Source organism: Neocloeon triangulifer, unplaced genomic scaffold (assembly GCF_031216515.1).
Source record: "Neocloeon triangulifer isolate White Clay Creek 2 clone unplaced genomic scaffold, ASM3121651v1 ptg000014l, whole genome shotgun sequence".
Classification (NCBI taxonomy): Eukaryota; Metazoa; Arthropoda; class Insecta; order Ephemeroptera; family Baetidae; genus Neocloeon; species Neocloeon triangulifer.
This window is the reverse complement of record NW_026775556.1, coordinates 1,697,606-1,722,847: the sequence shown is the minus strand read 5'-3', so window position 1 is coordinate 1,722,847 and position 25,242 is coordinate 1,697,606. Positions and strand designations below refer to the sequence as shown.

Below are 25,242 nucleotides of genomic sequence, written 5' to 3'. Positions count from 1 at the left end.
CGTTTCATGCCTCACCAATCGTGACCATATCAAAGATTATCAAGACTTTGGCCGTGGCAGTCTCTGGCGGGCCTTGATTGTGATTCACGTCCTGGCGGATGTGGTTGGCGGAAAATAAATGAATTTTTTTTTAAAAAAGCATGAGCCTCTGGTGTTTCGTTTAAGGAGTGACGCACTGCAGCTCGTTACCATTCCGGACGCGCACGATTGTAATTTTCGATTTGGTATTCCGGTCGAGGCGGCAAATGGAATTCGTGAAAAACACTTTTCTCGATTTGCGTGCGACAAAAGGTGGCAAAATGAGGCGCTAATTTCCCTTTTATGTAAATGATCGGGCTTTATTTTGCAACTGGCTAAATTGGCAAATTTTGGTCAGTTAGATTTGGAAATCAATACATTTGAATTAAACTTTCTATAAATTAAAAACATAATAATTAAACAAAAATTAATGTTGAAAATTAGAGTTCATGTTAAAAAAAATTTAAATTTATTTACTTTTCACTTTTTGTTAATATTTTAAATTATTTGCTGCTTTAATGGAATTCAAATTTTCATTTTCCACTGAAATTTACCTCTTATATCTTGATCTTTATTGGTTTTCTGTAATAAAAATTATATATAATTACGTTAAAACATAAATTTTTAATTTCAAATGATGGCCATCTGGGTCGTGAGATACATTTAAGTCTCTCACCGTTGAACCGAGAACAAGGAGCTTTTAATAAGTCTGTGTTGCTCATAAATATTTTGATCGTGATACCGACGCCTTTCCTCTCTATCAGGCTGATATGAATGAAATCTCTCGCGCCGCGCCGTTGTGAATGTTTTAATTCCCACGCGCAACACGTGAATTGAATTATATAAATTCTCCTCCTCCGCACTGATCCAGTCCAAGATAATAAATCTGCTGCTGCGAACCAACACAATGCAGCTTAACAGGACTTGGCCAAGAGCATAAAAAATAGATACACAGGTCAGGGCTCGGCGCTCTTTGTTCTTGACACGGACGTCGAACATATGCAACCCGCCATAATCTATATCCTGCACTCTGACGCAATTAAGTGTGTTCGCTCGCTCGCCTTTTTCGTACCACACGCCGCTCTCGATTTCATTTTCCCAGAGCTGATTCATCGTCTGCCTCCTTTGGGCACCTCGAAATTCCTTAAACAAAATCGAAAGCGGATTTGCAAAATGCAGGGCAGGTGCTTATTCAGGATGGTGACGTTTCCTGTTGCAGTATTTGAAGGTATGAGAAATAATTTACATAAAACCTCAAAATAAATTCTTTAAATAATATAATTTTTACAATTTAATTTTATTTTTCAAATTTCCTTTTTTCCAGCAAAAATTACAAAAAAAAAATTGCAGCCTTCATTTTTTTAAATATAAAAATTGTAATTTTTTCTTTTTTTACCTAAGCGTTTCTAGAAACCAAAAGAAATGTGAGAAGATGAAATTGATCAATTTAAATTTAACAAACACTTTTCTCTAAATATATTGGTTTTATTTTCAAATCTATTGAGTAAAACAAATTAAAATTCACAGACTATCTGCATATTATTTGTTTTCTGTAATTTCACAAAGATTACCATTGACTTATTAACTGTTATTTAATCCTAATCAGAGATCTGTTTAAAACTATAATTTTAACTTTTGCAAGTTTATCAAATTCAATGCAACTAATTTTTTATCATTTCAAATGAAAAGAAAATAATTTTGAATTTTTACACCGTATGGATATTTTACCAACTTGAGTGCTTTTGCAGACAGATATTATCATTTTGTTTTTCGTGTACATGCTCGAATTTCTCCGAGCATGTCGTGCTTCATTTGGAGACACGCCGGAAATGCGTTGGTGCGTTCATAAATTTTAGAAAATTGCGGTTTGTCTTGGGTATAAAAATAAAAAAACAAAGGCTCTCATCCTGTACGCACGACTCTCCACGCGATTATTTTTGTTTCCTTTTCGCCGCAAATTGAGCTGATCCAAATAAGCCGAGCTGCAATTTCGTGAAGACTCTAGTTTGAAATATTTTTAACTTTCCCGCGAGCGAGTTGTTGGAGTTTGTGTGCACTCGAGAGAAGGATTGAATATATAATTACTTTTCACCTTGCACTGCATGCATAATTTATACGCGTGCAGATCGATCGCGCTCTTACTTTCCTCGAGTTTCTTTTCAATTGTTGCGAACAACAAAGACATACTAAATATATAAATAATAGATCATAATTTGTGGTTTCATTAAACTATGATTGAATGAATCAAAATTTTAAAAAAGAAGTTAAATTAAATAAAATTCTATAAAATTTGTCTCAAGAAATTATTTACAAAACAAATAATAAAATTGCAACAAAATTTGAATTAAAAATCTGCTTTTAAAAATGGAAATTAATAAAATCTAAATAAATATCCTTTTATTCTAATAAATGACATTTTTTACTTTTGAATATTGATGAATTTGCTCTACAGTTGCGAGAGATGGAAATGAAAGTGAAGATCAAGTTTAGGGCGAAAGCTGGCGATTTTTTCCTTTTTTTTTATTGGCCCCTCTTTTGCGAATCGCACAACTGACCGCGAGTCAAGTCTAGCGTAGGGTTGTTGCTCTATTAGCCGAGAGATAGAGAGAGAGAGAGAAAACTAGTCCGATAGAAAGTGGATTATGTGCTGCTGCTTTCCTTATGAGAATCGCTCGTTACATCATCTCGTTATAATTCGTCCCGAGACGCGACGACCAGAGGCACCGCGATTCTTTCTTAATGGGATATGCCGGCCGCGCCTCGCGATCGCGGAAATCGAGAGAGCTGGACCCGTTTGTCTCTCTTGTTCACAATTACGAACACCTTTGTTCGCGCGCGACAACTTTCATCCTACTTGCATAATCGATTCGGCAACACCAAATTAACAATCATTGTTTTGAGAAGAGAAGTAAATAAATAACAGCTTATTCAGTGACTTTATTTCTGGTTACACAATTGAATTGAATTATTCTATACCTTTTGTTGAAAATTAAGCATTTATTATAAAAAAAAGTATTATATAAAATCTAAATAATTAAAATCAATTAATAAAATATTTAATTCTTGTTTTGAGAGATACACTCCAAATTTCAAATCTTACAAATCCAATTGTAAATTTTATCAAATGGTATTAAACAGTATAGATTTATATAAAAATAATAATAATTATTACAAAAAATTACTTAAAACTTCAATTTTTGGAATTGTTCAAGCGATCAAAACTCTGCATATTTATTGAAAAACGTTATACAAGAAATATCAAATTTACCTCTGATTTTTCATTTTGGTAATGTTTCAATAATAATCAATATCAATAAGAAATCAACGATGTACAATGTATCTAGCTTTCAACGAAATCCTAAAGATGACGTTGAAAATCTGTGCTTAAATTTGATTTTAAAAACAAATTTAGATCATAATAACTATTCAAAGGAGAAAGTAATGCTTTAATTAAATTTATTAGTGTTATATTATAGGAAATAATTTAATCAGTTAAATTTAAATAAGAAAATTAATAAATGAATTAAAAATTTAAAAAAATATTATTCAATAAAAATTATATTTAGAAAATTTGATTAAAAGTTATAAATTTTAAACAACCGGTTTTAATTAATTATCTTTCAATCTATTCCGGAAACGCGTGCTCGTCTCTCTGCTGAAAATGGAGATTAATGACCATCGTGCTAACAATCGCAATTAGCATAATGTGGTGATAATCTTGTCCGCGTCTGAGTGAGGCAGAAAGCGAAAAGTAATTGTGCGTTTTTCAACTGGAAATGCGGAATTCAGAGATGCATTCAAACGATGCTCGCCTCGTTTGCCTAATTAATTAAACTAAAGGCGTTTTTCGTACTTTCTCGCGCCGCGCGTCCAACAGTAATTTCCATTTAAATGCTGCAGAGAAATAGAGTGCGAATATCAGCAGGTGTTTCTCTCCTTCACGTTTTATTAGTGCACCAGCTTTTCACGGCCAAGACTTATGCGATTGAATCTTAATAGGCGCGAGAGAGAATCTGAAAGTATGGTGCTCTACCATCATCTGCAATTTCATATCTCTCTCGTCTCGTTTTCTACTTTTGCACAATATTTCATTTGCCAGATCATGTTTCAGCAGAAAAAAAAAACGCCGGTGCACAAGAAGGGAGCAGAGAAGCACCTGTTGTGAAAACCAAATCTTGTCTCCTTGAAATATCAAATTGAGCACACTTTTTAAATTCGGCGGATATAAATTATCATAAAATTAATTTGGAAATGTTAAAATGAAAATTGAATGTTGTTCTGGAAAATATAAATTTTTTCTTTAAATTTAAAGACTATTTAAATATTATGGTTACAAAAATATCACCTTTTTCTGTGTGTGTGTGTTTTTTTTTTAACTTTTAGTTGAACTTGGCTATTGAATCTCTAGCGCCATGAGTACTTATAATTTGCAAATTAAAAATTGCTTGAAAATAATTTATTTAATCTAATATAATTGAAGGAAGTGTTTTAAGTTAATTGTTTTTATTTCCTATAGTGGGATTAATGTTAGTTATAATATTTAATTTTAATATTTAAATAAAATAAAACCGGCCAACCTTCAAGAAATTGAATAAATCATTTGATTACATGTTTGCGAGAGATGGAAGAATAAAAATGTATACTTTCCAATTCTACAATTTCAATTTGAGGCCTAAATAGATTTAATTTAATTTTTTTCCCATATTTTTCATAGTCGTCTTGGCGAGTGGTTTGCGGTCGGACCAGTTTTTGAGTACAAATTGTGCGAATCAAATGCCCATTATTCATTATTACGTAAAAAGTACACACGCCGCTTTGGATTTTCATAGAAAGACACAATCTTGCTGCTCTCGTCTCGGAGCAGAGAGGCCCAGTTTCTCTTTTTACACGCACTTGGCAAACGCGAATTTCGCGCTCGAGATTTATTGTTCGGTTTTAGCGGTCGTTAAAGTTCAGCGGAGAGGAATTCTGCCTGAATAAAAATCGCATCCTCATAGCAGAGCAATTAATTCATTAGCGAGAAAAGGTCGGGCGGGATCAAAAGGTCAGTTGTGCAAATGGCTCGGGTCGGTCTCTCTCACTCACTCTTGCAACCGCGGCTCATATTTTATTAGTCATCTAATAATAAACAGATCTCTCTGATCGGCTTCCGACTACCTGAAACGGCGGCGAAAGCGCTGGACGAGCACCTTGTACACACACACAAGTATGGCTGACCGAGCCCACCGGCTTTAATTGTATCGCACGCGCTGCTCTGACCAACAAGGGTGACGCAATCGAATTCCCCACATGCGTCCGGTTTTTTGCGCAGGAAAATAAACAAAATTACTCTTGTTAGCACAGCAATTTCACTGTGTTTTACAAAGTAACAGCTTTTAAATTTCATTGTAATTATTGTTTTACTTTCATTAAATATAAATATTAAATTATTTATTTATTCATTTAAATATTTAATATTTTGAAAACTTTGAATGACTTTCTTGAAAAAGTTTGACATATTTACAAGTTGCACGGAATATGCAATTTTAAACAAAAATCAACCATAGTCAACATGAATTTTCCATCAATCTTATCATCACAACAATTTTTCTTTTTTTTCTGGCACTTCTGAAACAAATTAATTTTTTTAGTTTATAACATTTTGTTTAGAATTTAGCACTTTATTTTGGTTTTTAACCCAAATTTTTCAGATTACTTTGCAATTAATTTTCCAAAATATTGATAAGTGCTTCTGCAAAATGAAAATAAAATTTACTTGTTTAGCGTCAAATCGACTTATTGATTCAAATTGCGAGTGTAAAAAAAATACATTTTCCAGCTTTATTTAGAAGAGCTATAAAATTATTATTATTATTTTTTTGCATATTTCAATCATGTTCAAACTTGAAACCTAAAATTTTACTTATTATTAATCAAATGGTCTCACTAATATCCTCACTCTGAATTCTTTTCACATTTTGTTCCAATATTTAACTGCTGACGTGTACTTAGTGACTTTGACAGTTAATGAGTAACAACAATTAATGTTGAAGCAATAAATTCTCTCTCGCATTTTTCCCCAACGGGAGCACCAGTTGAGAAATTTCGCCGAGTTGTCGTTTGTTAATTTTATTGCGGGAAGCGGAAAACCAGAGAGCGCGCCTTTGAACGTCCCGAACAAAATACCGATGATCAATTACACTATACTTGTGTATGTACCTTTGAACGGAGAAAATGCAAAGAGCTGCACCTGACCGGGCGGGCTCGGATTATCTCAGTCAGAGCTGCAATTGCGCAACGCCGGCCTAGATTCGTCGCAGGAAGAAAGCAGCAGCCGACGGTGGCCCATTCGGGCACAGAGCGAATATTGGCGAAACTGCCCAAAGGCCACGTGCACCACCACTGTCAGGAAGCAAGCGGATTAAAACGCAAACGCTTGTTTGTTGATTTTATTGCGCCTATTTGTACAATACACAGATCAATTCTCTTACAAATTCTATTGTTTCTTATCGCCGAGACCTGCTGGCTTTTGATTCAACAATGAAATAAATCTGAAAGGATCACACCAGAAATTATTTATTTTGTATTTCAAAATTATTCATAAATGCTTGTCGCACATTAAAAAATGTGCTGGTGCGTGCCTTTATAAGTAATTTACTACCCGCATTAATAAAAACTAATTCATTATTTTTTCTTTTAACAAAATCATAAAAGGAAAACAAAGCTACTTTTTATTGAATATGTTAACAGACAAATCCGCCGGCCTACCCCTTCCAGGGGGTAGGGGTGGTCTGATGCGGTCAGCTATGGCGTTGAGGATGGGTCTCTGGGGCGACGAGGTTCTGACGGTGAAAGGGGCTGATCCGCCCCTCGCGTTGAATGGGTTGGCTGGTGGCGTGTATCTTGCTGATCTGGGGATGGGGTTGATCGCCTGGTAGGTGCTGGGGTCGGCGAACGGAATGGCGATGGTCACAGGGATGTGGTGCGTCACCAATTGGGTTTGGTAGTTGCCAGGGTAGTACTGGAAGAACGGCTGAGGCGGTGTTGGCTGTTGTTGGGGTCTGTAGTAGGGTTGTTGGTTGTAGTACTGCTGTTGTTGTTGCTGCTGCTGCTGCTGAGGATAGGGGTAGTTTTGGTATTGGGGGTAGTTGTTTTGATAAATCTGCTGATTTGGAATGAACAGTTGCTGCTGAGGGTTGCCCGTGATGAAGGGTTTGTTCCGGTCAGGGGTCACGTAGTTCATCAGCCGATTTCCAATGTTGGTCATTGGACGGAAACCGCCGAAGGCTATGCTAGGGTTGCTGAAGGTCTGCTGAGAAGGGCGGTTGACGATTCGTCCTTCAACGGGGGCGGCGTTGCTAGACTGGCTGCTGTCAGAAACCGCCCCCTGGCGAGCAATCCTCTTCACTCCGCTTGGCCCGTAGATGAACTTCTTGACCTCTGGAAGGTCAAAGGAGCCTCCTCGGTGCTCCATCTTGCCACCATTTTCCTCGTCGAACCGTTTCTTCTTCTTGAACTCTGCAATCACGTTCTCCACGTGTTTGATGACGCTCTCGACCGTGTTGGTCACCTGTTTCTCGTCGTGCAGACGTACCACTTCTGGTTGCCGCTTGTTCCGGTTGACGGACACCTCATGCTTTTCCTCCGGCATGGGTTTGTCCAGAAAACGGTCGTTGATCCGCTTGTTGGTGCTCACCTCGTTGTTTCCGAACACGATTTTTTCCTCCCATGGTGACTCTGTGATGGAACTTGAACTATTGTTATTGGTACTAGTATTATTACTAGAAGGGTTTGTTGACGTCACAGGGGTGGCTTTCTTCAAGGAGCTCAGCGGGATGTAGCCGCTGGTGCCGGAGATGAGCAGCACGTAAGACACTAGCGCCAGCTGAAATTTTAGAAATATAGTTTTGTTCTTGCAACACAAAGAGGACGAAATTTGTGCCCAAATTTATTGTTAAATACTTAAAATGTAGACGTTAAAAATTGAAAAAATATTTTAAAACTGGAAATAAAAAATAAAATAACTGGTATGAATGAAACATATTTTTGAAATAAAATAAAGTAGCCACACGTCACCATGAATGAGAATATTTCAATCAACCTAAAGAATTAAAGCGTAAAATATGTCTGGATTGGTTTCTCAATTTTCTTGAGTTATTGGAAGAACTATTTTTATTGGATTTAATGAATTTATGGATGATGTATTTGAGCATGGAATTCTTGATAATAAATATTTTGAAACTAAAATAGCGTTATAAACTTTACCTGCATTTTTGTAGTTTTGTCACCAATGTCGCGTGGATGCTGCTCGTGTCAAATCTGCAAGGCAAATGAGTGTGAGATGAGCCAAGATTCACCAAACATTTTTTACTCCCCGCAACAAAAGTGATACTTTTTTTCTCATTGTGACAATAATTTCGCAAGTGTCTCTGGAAAGTAAAAGTATAGCGACCGCGGTGTACAAATAATTAGAACACAAAACAGTGATGGGAATCCACCGGCTAATTATTTTTTCCATTTCAGTGGAGAACGGCTTTGTGTTAAAGCAGCCGAAAATTCCGAGTCGAGCGCGGAAGCGCCGCATCTCGCACTTGGGCTAATTATTCATTCGTGTAAATTAGCTGCGACGCTTAAGCAACTGATGGGAACCCATTTTTCTCTTCTAGGAGCAAGATAATAGAGAATCCTAGTTGCGCGACGGGAAAGTTAACTTTTTTCAATTGCAAATTTCACGTGACATGTGCGAAATTGTCGCGTGAGTGGCACTTGTTTACTTGCAAGAAAAAATTATAAAAAAACCCGTAATTTGTTGGCGTTAATTGAGCTAATTTCATGGCGAAATTACATTTGATGTAATTATGATTTCAAATTGCGTTAACTTGCCACGTATTATTTGCAGTCTCTCGCCTTTACAAAATATCCTTTAAGCAACTCTTAAGTATGCAACCAGTGGTACTTTAATACAAATCAAGTTGCATAAGTGCTACTAATCAGCAGTTCATGATGATAATAAACAAATTAAAATCATATAATAAAATATACTCTGAAGAAGAATATAAATAATATAAATGAAATATATACTATTAAATACAAAATAAAGAATATAAACATTATGTAATTTTCAATACAACGTATTTAGTAATATTTTTAAATTAATATTGTTAGCTTTTTGCATTTAATTTTATTTTCAATATCAGTTGATTAAAGCTAATCAAGCTATTCAGATCGCGTAAGAAATTAGTTTTCTTCACCGAAGGTTCTCGATTAAATTTTATAATAATTCATTTAAATATATCATCATAATAGTTACAGTACAGAAAAAAGAATGAAGCTTATTTCTCATATGCATAATTTTAAATACAATTTTGTCACTTTTTCACGCCTTTTGTTTAAATTGATATGATTATGCTAAATATCCTTATGAATTTGCGAAAACTACCATAAAATTGATCAAATTATCAAAAGAATTTTAACGTGGATTCAGAACTTCTAGACTCTTCACTTATTAAGGGTGATTGAAGAGGGTCAATGAAAAAGTTTAAATTATATAAGACACACAAATTTTTTTTTATTTTCGTCAATGTACAACTATTCATTTTCATTCCTTGCTCTCTGCTTTCCTTGGAGAAAAACAAACAAATAAAAAAATTAGCATAACTCTCACTGAAATAATCACTCGTGTGCGAATATCGTTGACGCACACGTTGAAATTTCTGCGAATCACGCAATCCCGAGTGACTCTATAGGACAATATATGAAAACTTGAGATACATATAATATAAATGGATGATAAAATTGGGTACAAATCGGAATTGGCACTCGTTTTCTTTTCCTCTCGGAAAGTGTTCTAGCCCACCAAGTCCCAACATCTAGAAACCACTGAAAGTGATGTCGTGCAGCACGTGTCCGCCCTTGGGCAGTGCGTAGTCCTTGGCCAGCTGGTCAAGCACGCTGCCTCCGGCGGGGAACGCCCTGGCACGGGGTGGCTGCTGCTGAGGGAGGCTGCGGGCCGGAGCAGGAGCGGGTTGGAAGTGAGTGGGAGCAGGAGCGGCCTGCTGTTGGTACGCCTGAGGGTTGGGCTGGAAGAACTGCTGCTGGGGTGGCTGGGCAGCGACCTGGCGAGCGGGAGCGGCCTGCTGCTGGAACTGCTGCGGTTGGTAGTACTGCTGCTGGGGCTGCAGAGGAGCGGGAGCGGCTCCCGCTACCGGAACTCTGCGAGCGGGAGTGGGACCGGCCCTGGGAGCCTCAGCCACACGTCCGGCGGGAGCGGCTCCTGGGATCTGAGCCCTGGGAGGGAGGGGAGCGGCGCCGGCGACCTGGATGCGGCGGGGAGGGACGGGAGCGCGCTCCTGAGACTCAACAACCTGGTATTGCTGCTGCTGGGGTCGCTGCTGAAAGTTGATCTGCTGATTGTAGGCACCGCCCGAAGGTTGAGGGGCGGCAGCGAACTGTTGCTGAGGGGCGGGAGGGTTGTATTGCTGAACGGGAGCAGCGGGAGCGGGTTGGTAGGCGACGATGGGTTGTTGCTGGAGAACGGGACGGGGCTGCTTGGGCTTCTTGGGCCTGGGGGCGGCGGGACGGGGGACGTACTGCTGCTGCTCTTCCTCTTCTTCAACCTGGCTCTCGTCGATCAGGGTTGGAGGGGCGACGGTGATGCCCTCGCCAACCGGCTGGAATCCGTAACGGTCGGCGCCGTACTCAACGGTGCGCACCTTGCCGGTGTCGTCAACAAAGCCGTACTTGCCCTTGACGGCGCCGTCGGCAAACTTGGTCTCAATCTTGAAGGTGCCGTCGGCGCCCTCGAAGCCGTAGGTGTAGGAACCGTCATCGTTGTGCCTAAAAATGGAAATATATCATGAGCTAAATTTTTTTTTTTTTTAAATTAAATATAAATTTCAATTTTTGAATACATTGAAAAGTGGTGAAAACTTAAACCATTTCCAGCAAAAAAAAAAAAAAAAAAAAAAAAGGGAATCATTGCTCAATTTATAAATAATTTTGTAATAATAGGTAATTTACAATATCCTGACCGTGCTCGACTATGAGAGACAAGATAAATCTGCCACGGTTAAATTGTTTTGGCGCTAAATAGTGAATCTTATATTAAACCTACTTCTCTTTTGATGCTTAAGAGCGAAAAATTTTGATCGCGATTTTGAGTCATGAAATAAGTAATTTCAAGCTCTAAATATTAAAAAAAAAAAAATATGGAGAAGGTACATGATTTGAACGATCGAAGTAAAAAATTTTTTTAATTACTTGTTGATCTGCTTGAGAATAGGAACAGGGGTGGGTTTGGGAGTGGCCGGTTGTTGGACTCCAAAGGGTCTGCCAACGGCCCTGGGGGCGGCTCTGGGGGCGGCAGGCTGCTCAGCGTAGTCCGCGTAGTCGTACTCCTGCTGCTGCTGCGCCGAGGCGCACGCGGCCGACAACAATAACAACGCCAAAACCTGTCAACAAGATTACAAACACATTGAGAAAAAAAAGGTGCTTTAAAATATTTTTTTTCAACAGTGGTCGGCAGGTCACGATTTTCGAGGCCGTCTCTATCGCTTTATTTTGGCAAAGGGAACCACGCCCGAGAGCAGAGGATCGAGGCCAAGAGCATTTTATTTATTTGGGTATCGCGGGGACCTAATTATTGAGTTCGCGGCACCAGAATTTGCATGGAAATAACGCTAGTCGAAATTCGCGATCGGGTCGAGGCGTTCAGCTCTTGTGGGAGCAAAAAGTAGTGAAAGGAACGTGCCAGTTGTAAAAAGACTTTTTGCACTTTGCCGAGGCTCGCACACAGTTTTATTGCGGCGCGCGATAATTACGCAACGAAATCGTGCCGAGTCAAGCTGAAAATCTTGTAATCAGTTTGTGCATTGCTCGCAGCAAATCGAGAGGCTAAATATTTGCTCCTAATTTCAAATTTTTATTCAACATATTATTATATTCACTTTCATTTTAGACCTTTGGAATGAATTTCAATTAAAGCAAAACTTTGATGACGAGATATCTTTGTTGATATCTTTCTTAATTGGAGCTCATTTGTGATTGACACATTAAGGAGAAGCTGAAATTAATCTTAAGAACTGAAATAATTAGATTCTTTTATTATTATTTATTCTTCTCGGTCAATACAAATATTTAAAATTGGAAAAAAGAGAAGAAAGGGTTTACAACTAGCAGATGTCTGCTAAAACGCCCGACATCAAAAGAGACACGGCCGCCGCGGTAAACCCACACTATTGAAAAAAAAAGAACGATTTCTAAATGATTTTTTTATTTAATAACTAAAGATGTAGCCCAGAACGATACCTTAAATCACTCCTCTAAATTGGCAAAAATAAAGTCTTAAGGGATTCGGAAAAAAGTTCCTCATAGTGAAATTTTCTATGTTTAACACCAAACAATAAAAAATAAACAATGTATTTTCATGAAAAGTCCTACTCTTATTGGAGAACAATTTGAGTGAAATTGAAAGTTTCCTCTTTTGGTCATAATGTGATAAAAAACGAACACGTTATTTTGTTCCGCCACGCTGGGTAATTGTCTCCCTTACTGAACTGATTTCCTCATTGTTGTCACGTTCACCGATTGGATTCGCCTTGAAAAAGCGCACAGGTGAGAGCGGCAGAAAAACACGCCCAACGCGTGTAGATTTCCAACCCTGTGCTTGGGCGTGGATGCGAAATTCACTTCTTTTTTCAACTTCTTGACCCCGCGTGTTCAACCAAGGTCAGCTGGTGACCAAACAAACAGGTCTGAGAAAAGCAGGTCAAAATCAACCTGCGCTGCTCGTGAGAAAAAAAGAGTTGATCTGCAAAAATTTCTAACGTGCGTGTAATTTTGATTCGCGCCGCAGAAAGCGTTTGTCACGACTAATCCTATCAGAGGCAACACTTTAGGGTCAGATGTTATCAACGTAGGAAGTAAAATTATATTCCGAAGAGTGTTTTGTTGTGTTCATGTTTTGTGGTACAGCAGTAGCTTTCCCTTTGTTACAAGACATGACATCTTGCGAGTGATTTATATTTTATATTGATTTTAAAATATAAAAATTATAAAATTCAGCTCTTTTTTTTTTAAAAAAAGTTAATTTAATTATAAAGCATAAAATGAATTAATTAGCGAAAAAGATAAGAAGAATAAATAGTTCAGTTTTAATCGAGAAGATTTTGAATAAAATTCAAAGGGAATCAATTTACTGTATGAAAAGGAAATTTAAAAATTAACATCTTTTTAACTTCTGCCGACTTCTGCATTAAGGAACAAAATAAATTATGATTAAAGGAAGTCTCAGCTTTGCATGTTTCCTTATTTGTTGAAATATTTGAAATTTTTAGCACAACATTTCGTTTAATTTTTGAAATTTTTTTTAAACTTCAAAAATGAAAATTGAGTTGGTTTCTAATTGATGGAAATGCGAGATATTGGAGGAGATTCTGTAACTCACCGGTCTCATGTTGCAGCGGCGGCTGGACTATAGGCCGGTGCCAGACTTGGAGCGCGGCTTTTATCAGAGGAAAGTGCGGCTGCGGCCCAAGAGGGGGTGGGGGTGCACGACCGTCGCCTGGGTGGAGCGCTCGATCCGAACTCGCCATCAACACGCCCGACAAACTTGTGCCGATTTGAACACTCAAACCAAGTTAAATTTCTTTTGTCTCACTCAATTTCTCAAAATCGAATTTCGAAAGAAAAATAAATGATGTTTTTGATCCAAGAAAAGTATAAAAATAAATAAAAAAAAAATGATTTGATTTCACTTTTTGAAATCAAACAGTCCTAGGAGGGACACGCCCTCATGGATAGACCTTTTGCGTCACCGCTTCAAATTCTTTTTATTGTTGGCAGCAAATTTCTCTTTTTTTAATATTGCACGAATATTTTTATTTAATTTTGAAAAATAACAATGGTTTGAACAATGAAAAAATTTATTTTCAATCCAAATTATTTGAGTAATTTTTTTATAAAATTATATTTCTAAGTTTATGAGATTCTTAAGTAATTTCGCACCTTTGGCCAAGCCGCGGTTTTCTCGCGATGAACTTTAGCCGCAATTGGTCGTAAATCGATTTGGTAAATGAGAATTTGTTATTGGTAGTGCGTGCGTTGATCTCAACGACGGAGCCGCCAGTTGCGTAATCCGTTCGCTGCTCTAATAATTGGGATGCGGGAGCAAGCACCGCTTTGATTTCTAATGCTGTGCCCGCCGACAATTATTTCAGAGCCGACTGGAAATTCAACTAGTCCCGTTTAAGACGTCTCGCTTTTCGCAATGCATGGAGACTATTCGAACCAATGCACTGCTTATATAAATTTATTTGCGTAATTCTTAATACAAATCAATCAACAGGTTGCTTCACAGCTCTAAAAATGAGCGAGCGGTCAGTTAAAGACGATTTTTGATAATTATATTCGTATTGAATAAAAAAGATTACTGGATAAGTTTGGTTTTATTGCTGAAAAATAAAAATTAGTTTTTATAATTTTATTTATATATTTTTGCCAGGAATAACAAAAGATTGTGATTTATAACGTTCAAATACTGAAAATTTTCATTCAATCAATTAATATATTTACCAGCATAAAACATATTTCAGCTTACAATTAGTGAATTATAACAAGGTCCGCTCGTCAGAAAATTTCGATTGTTGTCGAGCTCTCTGATTGGGTACAACTTTTCTTGTACCCAATCAGAGAGCTCAAACAACAATCAAATCTTTTTTCATTGTTGCTGATGCGCGGACCTTGAATTATAAGAAACAAAAAACATGAATTTTTTCAAATTAAATAATTGTTTTTTTTTCTAATTTATTTATTTAAATTATTATTATTTTATTTTTTATTCTTCTCAGTCAATATAAAATTTTAAATTGGGGAAAAAAAGAGAAGAAAGGGTTTACAACTAGCAGATGTCTGCTAAAACGCCCGACATCAAAAGAGACACGGCCGCCGGGTTAAACCCATAGTGATACTAAAAAGAAGTTCAAATAATTTCACAAACCATAGAGCTATAAAATTACAACCTAAAATTTCAATTGAAAGCTATAGTTAATTTTTGAGTTGTAATTAATTTTTTATGTAAATTTCCACTTTGTAGAAACTTGAATTTATAATTTTGATTAATATCATTCCAATTTCTCTAATTGTGCGTGCGTGTTGCGCATAATTGTTTCCCTTCAGGTCCAATTAGACAGCAACTGGGGTGCAAAACCAACGATGATATCATAATTCACAATAACACACTTTATATTCGCATAACTAAACCGGAGGTGTTCAATTTCACTCGGTGACTTTGATTGTCGTACGTGTTTGCTTTTACTCGAGTGTCTCGCTCGAGCGCGCTCGCGTCTCTTTATGAAAATATGCTTATATTATTTGCATGGCGGGAAACAATATTAATAAAAAGACCCCCGCGAAGGGCAGTAGTGCGTGTCCGATTTATTTCCTGGTCAAAAGTGCATACTTGGGGAATTTTTCTCTCGCAGGGCGTGGAGCGAATTTTCTCCACCTTCGATCCAATCAAGTCTGGTATAAAATTTCTTTTTGTCGCGATTCTTTGAAATTCACAGCCGGCCGCTGGGCTCTGTATTGTTCCCTTTTGTTGGAGACGAGGAATGCGGACCCCAACCTTGGAAAAGACGCGAAAGGAAAATTATTATTAAAAGCGAGTATCGTCGGCTCCGATTGTCTTGGCGAAAGGACAAAAGGGAGAAGTTTTGTTGCATGGGAAGTGGAATTCCCGTGAGTTTATGCAACCGGCAAAACTTTCCTTTTCGGCAGGCTGCAGAATCGCAAGCCGGATAACTTTCCAATTGACATTGAACTCGTTTTCAAAAGATATCATCTATAATGCATTGAATTTCTTTCAAATCTAAATTCAAGCAGGATTAAATGCAAATTAATATTGTTTCATTTAAGGTAAAAAAATTTAATTTACGAAGTATTGTAGTTTCAACCCTGCCCTTTTGAAACAATTCTATTTTATTAAATTTAGAAAACCTTTCTTCATTTGTTAATTTGATTCAGTTACATCAAAATATATTATACCGTAAAAAACTACTGAAATTGTATTTTTAACTCTTCATGATTAAATTAAATGCGATTTTCAATGAACAAGATAATTCAAGCAAAGCGCCTATTTATTGTTGCTGCTCAAAGGAGAGCAAAGGATATAAAAAAGTCATCAACCTTGAATAGCTATATAATAATCAGCTTTCTGAAATAGCTTAGTATTGGTAATTTATTGTTAATAGTCGTCTATGTAGTTTTTCTTGGAATGAAATCGATTGCCTTGTGGATATATTTTTCTTGAAAAAATATTTTGAGCAATTTTAGAAAGAAGATGCAGGCCAGTATGCAAGATAAAATCTATCATAAGCTGTTTTTGTCACAAAGTTGTTAATTTTTAGTTCTTAAATAAAGCAAAAATAGGCCTAAATAGCTGAAATATTCATTTCATTTTTAACGTTTTAATATTGTTAAATTAATTAAAACAACAGAAACGCTGTAAAAACTTTTTGTAATATGCATTTTTTCCCTCTTATTCGTAAATAAGGTGACATATTGTATTGTTTTGAATTTGCTATAATGCATATCTGGGCAGAAAATTGCCTTTTGTGATCAATCATCATAATTTCCAAGGTTTGTCGCAGCGGCCGAATCTCTTTTGATGTTATTGGCGTGTTTTAGCAGATATCTGCAAGTCGTCTCAATCTTATTTTAAAAATTTTATATCAATCAAATAGAATCAATAGCAATTATTTATATATTGTTCATATTGTTTAATACGAATATTTAAATGGTAGCCGTTTTTAGTCAATTATTTGCCTGAAATCTATATATAGTTCAAAAGAAAAAAATTATTTTGAAATTTGACAGGAAAATCTGAGAAAATCAAAGAATATCTTTGTAACATTTTATCGTAGATTCTAAGTTTTTTATTTTTTTCCCTATATTTTTCCAAATTCACAACATATATTTTAGAAAGCATCCATCATTTTATTCTGAAATATATAATTGAAATATTTTGCACCAATATTTTGGCGTCATTTTTCTCCATTTTTATTTAACATCAGTTTGTAAAAATAATTTATTTAATCTTAAACTGTTTCACAAGCAGAAACATCCCAATATCTTCTCAACCCCACCCTTGAGCTAATGAAAATCGGACGCATTATTAAATATTCGGAAGCGGGTCGCCTTGAAAATGCGCGGTGAACCAGATTTTTTCTTGGCCGCACTTAGCGCGGCCTTGCCCAGGGCCAAAAAACAAGCCCAGCCCGAGCGGACGCTTCCTGTCTCTTTTGGCCAAACACTTCCTCCTTCGCGCGACCTGACACCTGACCATTTTATTAATCGCGAGGAGTGACCGAGATGCTGCAAGAAGAAAGCGAAAGTAGAGTAGTATGTACTCCTCCTACTTTATGCACTTGCAAAACTGCGAAACTTGAGATGACGAGAGATGCACTCACTTTTGCACAAGTACCGTTTTATCTTGCGATGTTTTAATTGCTCATTTATCATTTTAATTAAATTTTATTCAGCGAAAACTTACATGTAGGCCGGTTAAGTTTTAATTTAACACATCAGAAATTCATTTGCTATTTCATAAATTGGATTTCGCACTTTCCCTGGCATAACTTAATTCCCAAAAGGGAAAAAACAAGTCAATCATCAATCTAGTTTATTTTTGATATTTTTATTCAATGATTTGATTAGAAAAAAATGTTCGAAAATAATTGAAATGCAACAAATTGAAAGGAAATTTAATTTATAAGTTAATCCACTAAATGTTTGCTTTTTAAAATATTTATGTTTAATAAAAATTGTATTAACGATTTCAAACCAATTTAATTTAATAGTTAATTATATATGAAAAAACTGGATAGAAAAGGTCATTCTCCTATAAAAACGGTTCCAACAAGGCCGTTGTGCAACAATTTCTCGGTCTGCAGACGCCCAAAATTTTTGTGAGGTGGGTCATCTGGGGGCTGACCTCACTCACGGCATGCTAATTAGCAATGCGTTTGTTCATCACACTCGAGATGCACGTGGGTCGCGCGGGGTGGGAGGGATGCGTGGCGAGGTTTCCGGTCCACTTGACGCGCGCAGGGTAGGAAGGAGTCGCCCCGTATATAAAAGAGCAGGTCCCCTCCGCGGGCGCTTGCTTGCTCTCCAATCCCCGCACGCAACAATGCGCATCGCAGCTCTCGTGAGTACTTTTTTGAATTATTTGTTACTTAAAAGTATCAAATTAAAAAGGGTGATTTGTTTTTTAATTTGATTAATGAAAGACGGTCAAACTGTTTAGGAAGTTGATTTTTATCTGAAGTGAATTAAACTGCCTCTCACTATAATTAAAAGAATTAAATTTAAAGCTTTATTCCTTTCATTTAATATGAATGAAGATTGATTGGATTTTGTCAATTTCACAATCAAGGAAAATGAGTAAACTTTCAATTTTAAAAATAGAGCAGATTTTATTGTGATCATTGAACCAAGTAAAAAGTTTCTAATTTCTATAGCAGTGAATTAGGAATAAAATTGAAATTTGATGGTGAATATTGTTTTGAAATTTTTTAAATGAATTATTTCTTGTAATAGTTATCAATATTATTTATTTTTACCAATTGAGAGAAAAATTAGAGGATATTATAAAATTAAAAAGTCACGGAAATTAAAAATAAATTAATTTATTTGTATCTTCTAATTTTTCTTTCTTATAAAATTTTTCCGTGAATGAAATTAAGATAATTGTTGGCAAGTTGCAATTAAAAGCCGTCGTCGAGCGCAAAAACGATTATCATCACCTTCGCACATATCTCGCGGCACGCAACCGGCAAGCGACGAAAAATTAATAAATCCAGTTTGTTTCGCCACTCACTTGACGTGACGCAACCGCGTTTAATTGCGGCACGTACTATAATTTTCTATCTATGTAAATCGATTCTTATGTCGGGCAGTCGCGTCTGTTGTTGTGACACAAGGAATCCGACCTGCTCCAAAGCCGGCCGGACACCAAATACGAGCAGAGAGAGTGAAAGCGATTAGCTAACACTTAGCACGCTTCGCTGCCTTTACTAGTTTTTTTCCTATAATGGTGACATTGACATTAAAATTTGTGTCAACTGTAACAATTTTTTCCACACTTGTCTCATTTCAATTAAAACTAAAATTTAGTTTAAAAAATAAAAAAAAAACTGAATTTTTTTTAACATCTAATAATTTCATTTGAATAAAGTTTGAAGAAGTTAACCATTAAAAAAGGATTTCACAGGATTACATGAATGTTTTTATAACGAAAACTATAAAACTTTAAGTTTCAAGAATCATGTGTGTCTCATTAGATTCCGATTCACTTTTTGCAATTGCTGCATTAAGAAGCTAGTCATAATTTCCAGCAACGACAAACCATAAGGGAAAATGAACTTTTGCACATTAATGTGGATTTGCATCGACTTTGAATTCTTTTATTTTTTAACTAAAATTTATAAAACTTTTTACTAAGTAAATCAATCATCCTATAGCTGAAGCCCAGCTCTAATACTTTGAATTTTGAAGATAGCTGAAAAGACATCTTACAATTGACATGCCAAATTGATCTATTTGAAACTTTTATTAAGCTTATCTAATTCTATGGAATATTTATTTTCCAAATTTTAAGTAACTGAAACAATGTTTCAATTCTTAAATTGTTGTGAAAAATCTTAAATTTGAATCTTACAATTAACTGGCACAATATATAATCAATTTAGTCCCTTTTTCAAGCAATTTTAAATTTACTCCATGATTAAAAGATATTTTTTGTTGTTAAAAGGTTTTCGCCAGTTTGGCGGCAGTGGCCGTGGGACAGCGCGCCGGTCTGGCGGCGCCGAGCACGACGCCGGTGCCCATCCTGAAGCAGATCAACCAACACAATGAGGACGGCTCGTACAGCTACGGCTACGAGGGCGCCGACGGCAGCTTCAAGATCGAGACCAAGTACCCGACCGGTGAGGTTTACGGCAAGTACGGCTACATCGACAGCAACGGCGAGAAGCGCGAAATCGAGTACGGCGCCACCAAGCGCGGCTTCGAGCCCGCCGGCACCGGCATCAACGTCCCCCCTGCAACCATCGGCGGCGACAACAACAACCAGGTATTACAGAGACCTCCTTTTCGACCTACATTTTGCACACGCACCCTTCTTAAGGTCACAATTCTTTAATTTATTTGGCCACAAAACCGGTTTTTCAAGGGACTTCCTGAACTATTTCAGGAGTGGAGTAAAAAAAATCAAGGAGTTCTAAAGACTTCTACAGATCAAGATCACTTTTAATTCTTTTTTTAAATTTAAATTCTTTTCTTTTTAACAATGATAACAAACTTTTATAATATAATCAAAATAAATTAAAATTTAATAATTAAAATAAATTATAAGTTAATTTTAATTATATTATTTCCTATTTTTAAAATATTAATTTATTTTTTACTTTTTATGCTTAAAATAATAATTTATAGTTTTATGTTTTTTTTTTTTTAATATTTAGATTATTTTTTTTTACTAAAATTTTCAAAATTTCCAGGCCTACAGCTCTGACGACTATGACGACGGTTCCTACCGTGAGGACCCTCGCATCTACAACGAGTACGAGCAGCAGTACAAGGGCAACAATGTCCAGCAGGTGCCCACCCCCGTCGTCCGCGCCCGCACCTACGCCCCCGCTGCCCCCGCCCCCGCGCCCAGGCAACCCCAGCAGCAAGTGTTCCAGCAGCAGAGGGCATTTGTCGCTCCTGCCCCCGTCAACCCCCACTTGAACCACAACCCCTTCGTGGGCCACCCCGCCGCCAATGTGAACCTCAACACCGGTTCCTACTCCCTCTCCTACTCGGGTTGATGGCCCCCTGATTGACGGGCTCCTCTGTGATCTCCCCTTCTCCCTTCCGCACCCCCTTCTGCAGCACCTCACACAACTCGACTCTGTCTGATTTCGGGACTTGAAGGTGCCTTTTTTACAATCATTGAAGTTAATTTTTATACATTTTGCTGTGGAATGATGTAAATAAACTTGATATTAAAACTAAAACCCCTACACAATGTTTTAAATATTTCTTTAAAATTATCATCAAATGGCGTTTTTCAGTCAAATAACAAATAAACGTGGACGCAAGGATAGGCATCCAGCGTGGCAAAAGAGTTTTTTGAAGTTGCATAATTAGAAGATTTTATCGTTTTATCTATGTTGTTTCACTAGCAGATGCACATTGATTGTCTTGATGGTCTGCAACTTACCCCTGCCTTTCTTTGTTGAAATTGGTGAAAAATGAGAAATATTAAATTTTAATTTTATTTGGTGCCTATTTTGATGGAATATTGTAGCAAACCGCTAGATCTTTACACTTCTTTAAATAATAGAGAGCAGCAGAATTTCGGAACTCTGCCTTGTTGATGGTCGCTGGTCGCTATTTCTTGGGATTTTGAATATTACATAATACAACCTTCATAGAGCTCCATAATATGAAAAATCAATTGATTCTTATGAATATTAATTGCGGGTAGTTGAGATTCCCCTAGGCGATTTGCGCTGCCGCAATTTGTTCCTTCAACTGAGACGCACTATGGTGGTTGTACCAGTGGTCGCACACTTAAGGAATTTTCAAGATTTATATTAAGTTTATTGAATGATATATTCAATTTTTGATGTTTTTAGCTATTATAATGGATAGAATACATCCTCAGGATACTATTAACAAGTTCAAATGATATGCAAATGCAACTAAGTGCTATTTATAGGCGGTTAAACAAAAAAGTAGCTGTTGTAGGTAATGTCGCACAATGGCACCGGCCCTCGCACACGTACGAGCCATTGGTCGCACACTGCTCGCCGAACGCTGCTTTTAGGCGTTTTAACGCAAATTGAGCCTTCTGCTCTGAATTTTGACTTGATTTTTTATAAAATAAAAAAATCTCAATGTTAGAAAGACTTAAAAGAGAGATTTATAACCATCTTGGTGCAATATATTCGCGTTTTAAGCCAATTTAATTTACATGATCGTATTAAAATTAAAAATAGTCTGAAATTGAAGCCAACATAATAAAGTAAAACAACAAATATTTGCTGGAAATTTTTTCAAAATTATATCATAATTTGGCAGGATTTATTCATTCTTCCGATCTTTCTGTGTTACCTAGGGAGCATATGCTATTTTCAAAATCTTGGTCTTTTCACTCAGATAGGACTATTATTAGGGCTAAATAAAGTTCAATAAAAAATGCGCTTTTTGTTACCGGTTGAAGAAACTTTTTCAACAGCCAAAAGCATGGCGCACGCCAAGGGGACTCAATCGCCATCAGCGGGATTTATTCATTCTTCCGATCTTTCTGTGTTAAGTAGGGAGCATATGCTATTTTCAAAATCTTGGTCTTTTCACTCAGATAGGACTATTATTAGGGCTAAATAAGTTCAATAAAAAATGCGCTTTTTGTTACCGGTTGAAGAAACTTTTTCAACAGCCAAAAGCATGGCGCACGCCAAGGGGACTCAATCGCCATCAGCGGGATTTATTCATTCTTCCGATCTTTCTGTGTTACCTAGGGTGCCAGAGGCGGTCGGTCCATTTATGTGTTACATGTGGCACATAAACTCTGATTTTCCGGGAAAGTAAATTTTTTTTCAATTCATGTTGGGTAATAATTTTTTTTAAAGTTTTTCGCAAAAAAACCGCGTCGCTCTATGATTTTTCTATCGCTCGCTGCACGAGAACCAATTTGCGCCGCCAGCGCCTCTAACGGCATGGGGTGTTAAACTTGCTCACAGGAGAGCTCCATAAAGGCGCATGGTGAAACACAAATTTGCCTACTTTCAGGCGCTAATGCGTTCCCTATGCTGGCCAATATGTGTTGGAAATCACCACATATTTCAATGTTTATTTTGTTTCGGCGGCGTGCGCGAGCTGATATCAGTGATTTCCGTCGCGTTTTCGGACTTTTGGGACTGGTTGAAGTCGGCTGATGATAATTTGAGGTAGGATTAGGACATTTGATGATGCCTTTATTCATTTTTCGTGAATTTAATCGTTCAATTCTTTAATAATTGTTGAAAAAGAGACTGAAAATCAGCGTCTCTTTTCTTGCATATCGTGATCGCGGGATATAAACAAGACCGTACAATGGGGCGGCTATTGAGTTTTAAAATTTTTGAAAGGGAGCTCGTCAGCTGTGAAAAATTACCAAATTATCTCTAGTATATTTCAAATATTTCCATTTTTAAAAACAAAAAATTGCATTAATGAAGCAAAATAAATAAAATTTCATCGTTTGAACTTTGCATTTTCATGCTGTTTAGTGTTAAAATATATTTTGATTATTTATAGATTGAATACAACAAGAAAAAGTTTTATCAATTAGAGGCTCCTTGGCGATACTAAATTTGAGCCCAGTCGGCGAGGAGCGAAATTGTTTTCAATTTGAGAAATACCTCTGCTGCCGCGGATCGAATGATGATCAAATTGAGGACGGCCGCCGCTTGCAATTTTCCAACTTCAGCGGTGTCGCCGGTGATAAGCGCTCTGGAAAAACTGTTCATCTTTGAAAAATTTGTTTTTAATTTTACGAAACCTAATTAAATTTATCCCTCAATGCAATGATACAAATTAAAACTCAAAATTTTCCTCGGCGTTGTGAAACAATTAAGGGTTTGCAAAATTCCATTTTTCTCATAAAATTTAAAATAGAAAAGTATAAACTTTAATATGATTTTTTAGAGAAAGGCACAGACTTTCTTTCCGCAATTGTAATTTTTGTGGTAAAATAATTTTTTCACATTTTAAAGAATGCTCAAAAATAATATTTTTTGACACGCTGATTTCAATGGCTATTTTGGAAAAAATCTTAAAAATTTATTTCTGACTTAAAAAATGAAATTTTATTTTTGAGCATTCTTTAAAATGTGAAAAAATTATTTTACTACAAAAATTACAATTGCGGAAAGAAAGTCCGAGCCTTTCTCTAAAAAAAAATCATATTAAAGTTTAAACTTTTTTATTTTAAATTTTATGAGAAAAATAGAACTTCGCAAACCTTAATTTTTTCACAACGCCGAGGAAAATTTTGAGTTTTAATTTATATCATTGCTAAGAGATAAATTTAATAAGGTTTTATTAAAACAAATTTTTCAAAAAGTTGAACATTTTTTCCAGAGCGCTTACCACCGGCAGCGCCTTTGAAGTTGGAAATTGGAAGCCGCTGCCTGCCGCAAGCGGCGGCCATCCTCAATTTGCTGGATGATTTTTTTTAGTCGTTTCAGACAAAATGAAATAAAAATATTTTTTATCTGCCGGCTGCAGCCATAAGTCATGGGCTGAGAATTATTTGGACAAAAAAACAATTTTAAAGAAAAAAACTAAGGTCAAAACATTTAGAATTAATTGGGATATTTTTTTCTACAAAACAATTAATTACTCCAAAATCCCATCATCATCATCAGCCGTGTTTTTAAGTTTTATTTAAATAAAACTTTATATTAGAATAGAATCAAATTATAAAAAAAATCTAATAAAAAATTTTTGAACTTGTGTTATTTTCAAAGAATAAGTAACATGCATTTAAAATTTTGTTCATCACAATAAATTGTAAATTTACGATAGCAAAATGCCCTGAAAATTGAAGCCAAATTTGCATATGTGAATTGAATTAATTAAGACAAAGAAAAAAGGCGACAAAAAAATTGAAATAAAATATACCCGAAATTTCTCAAAATGCCACGCCCCTTTTTGATTTTGGGCTGAACACATAAACCTTCTTCATGACCACCGACCGCCTCTGTAGGGTGCATATGCTATTTTCAAAATCTTGGTCTTTTCACTCAGATAGGACTATTATTAGGGCTAAATTAAGTTCAATAAAAAATGCGCTTTTTGTTACCGGTTGAAGAAACTTTTTCAACAGCCAAAAGCATGGCACACGCCAAGGGGACTCAATCGCCATCAGCGGGATTTATTCATTCTTCCGATCTTTCTGTGTTACCTAGGGAGCATATGCTATTTTCAAAATCTTGGTCTGTTCACTCAGATAGGACTATTATTAGGGCTAAATTAAGTTCAATAAAAAATGCGCTTTTTGTTACCGGTTGAAGAAACTTTTTCAACAGCCAAAAGCATGGCGCACGCCAAGGGGACTCAATCGCCATCAGCGGGATTTATTCATTCTTCCGATCTTTCTGTGTTACCTAGGGAGCATATGCTATTTTCAAAATCTTGGTCTTTTCACTCAGA

The 25,242-nt window shown here is 36.4% G+C and overlaps 3 protein-coding genes across 4 annotated transcripts in view; 1 reads left to right on the top strand and 2 right to left on the bottom strand.

Moving 5' to 3' along the window:
* The window catches only part of LOC132199375 (uncharacterized), a 32,248-nt gene extending 11,192 nt beyond the window's left edge, over positions 1-21,056 (top strand). Inside the window, exons 1-3 of one of the 2 annotated variants that reach the window (XM_059624030.1) lie at positions 18,092-18,202; positions 19,808-20,128; positions 20,556-21,056. In XM_059624030.1, the coding sequence (XP_059480013.1) occupies positions 18,185-18,202; positions 19,808-20,128; positions 20,556-20,867 (651 nt within the window). In that variant the 5' untranslated portion in view covers positions 18,092-18,184 and the 3' untranslated portion in view covers positions 20,868-21,056. Of the gene's footprint in view, positions 1-18,091; positions 18,203-19,807; positions 20,129-20,555 lie in introns of those variants that run through there. The other variant, XM_059624031.1, reaches the window with a different exon arrangement.
* LOC132200828 (myb-like protein K) lies at positions 6,450-8,330 on the bottom strand. Its single transcript, XM_059626567.1, has 2 exons — positions 8,263-8,330; positions 6,450-7,882 (listed from the first exon to the last, which is right to left on the bottom strand). Exons 1-2 carry the CDS (start codon positions 8,266-8,268, stop codon positions 6,722-6,724), a joined length of 1,167 nt encoding a protein of 388 aa, XP_059482550.1. The 5' UTR covers positions 8,269-8,330; the 3' UTR covers positions 6,450-6,721.
* Positions 9,541-13,576, bottom strand: LOC132199374 (protein tfg-1). Its single transcript, XM_059624027.1, has 3 exons — positions 13,442-13,576; positions 11,257-11,447; positions 9,541-10,833 (listed from the first exon to the last, which is right to left on the bottom strand). The coding sequence occupies exons 1-3, from the start codon at positions 13,448-13,450 to the stop codon at positions 9,867-9,869; spliced, it is 1,167 nt and encodes a 388-aa protein (XP_059480010.1). The 5' UTR covers positions 13,451-13,576; the 3' UTR covers positions 9,541-9,866.
* Positions 21,057-25,242: the final 4,186 nt, after the last annotated feature.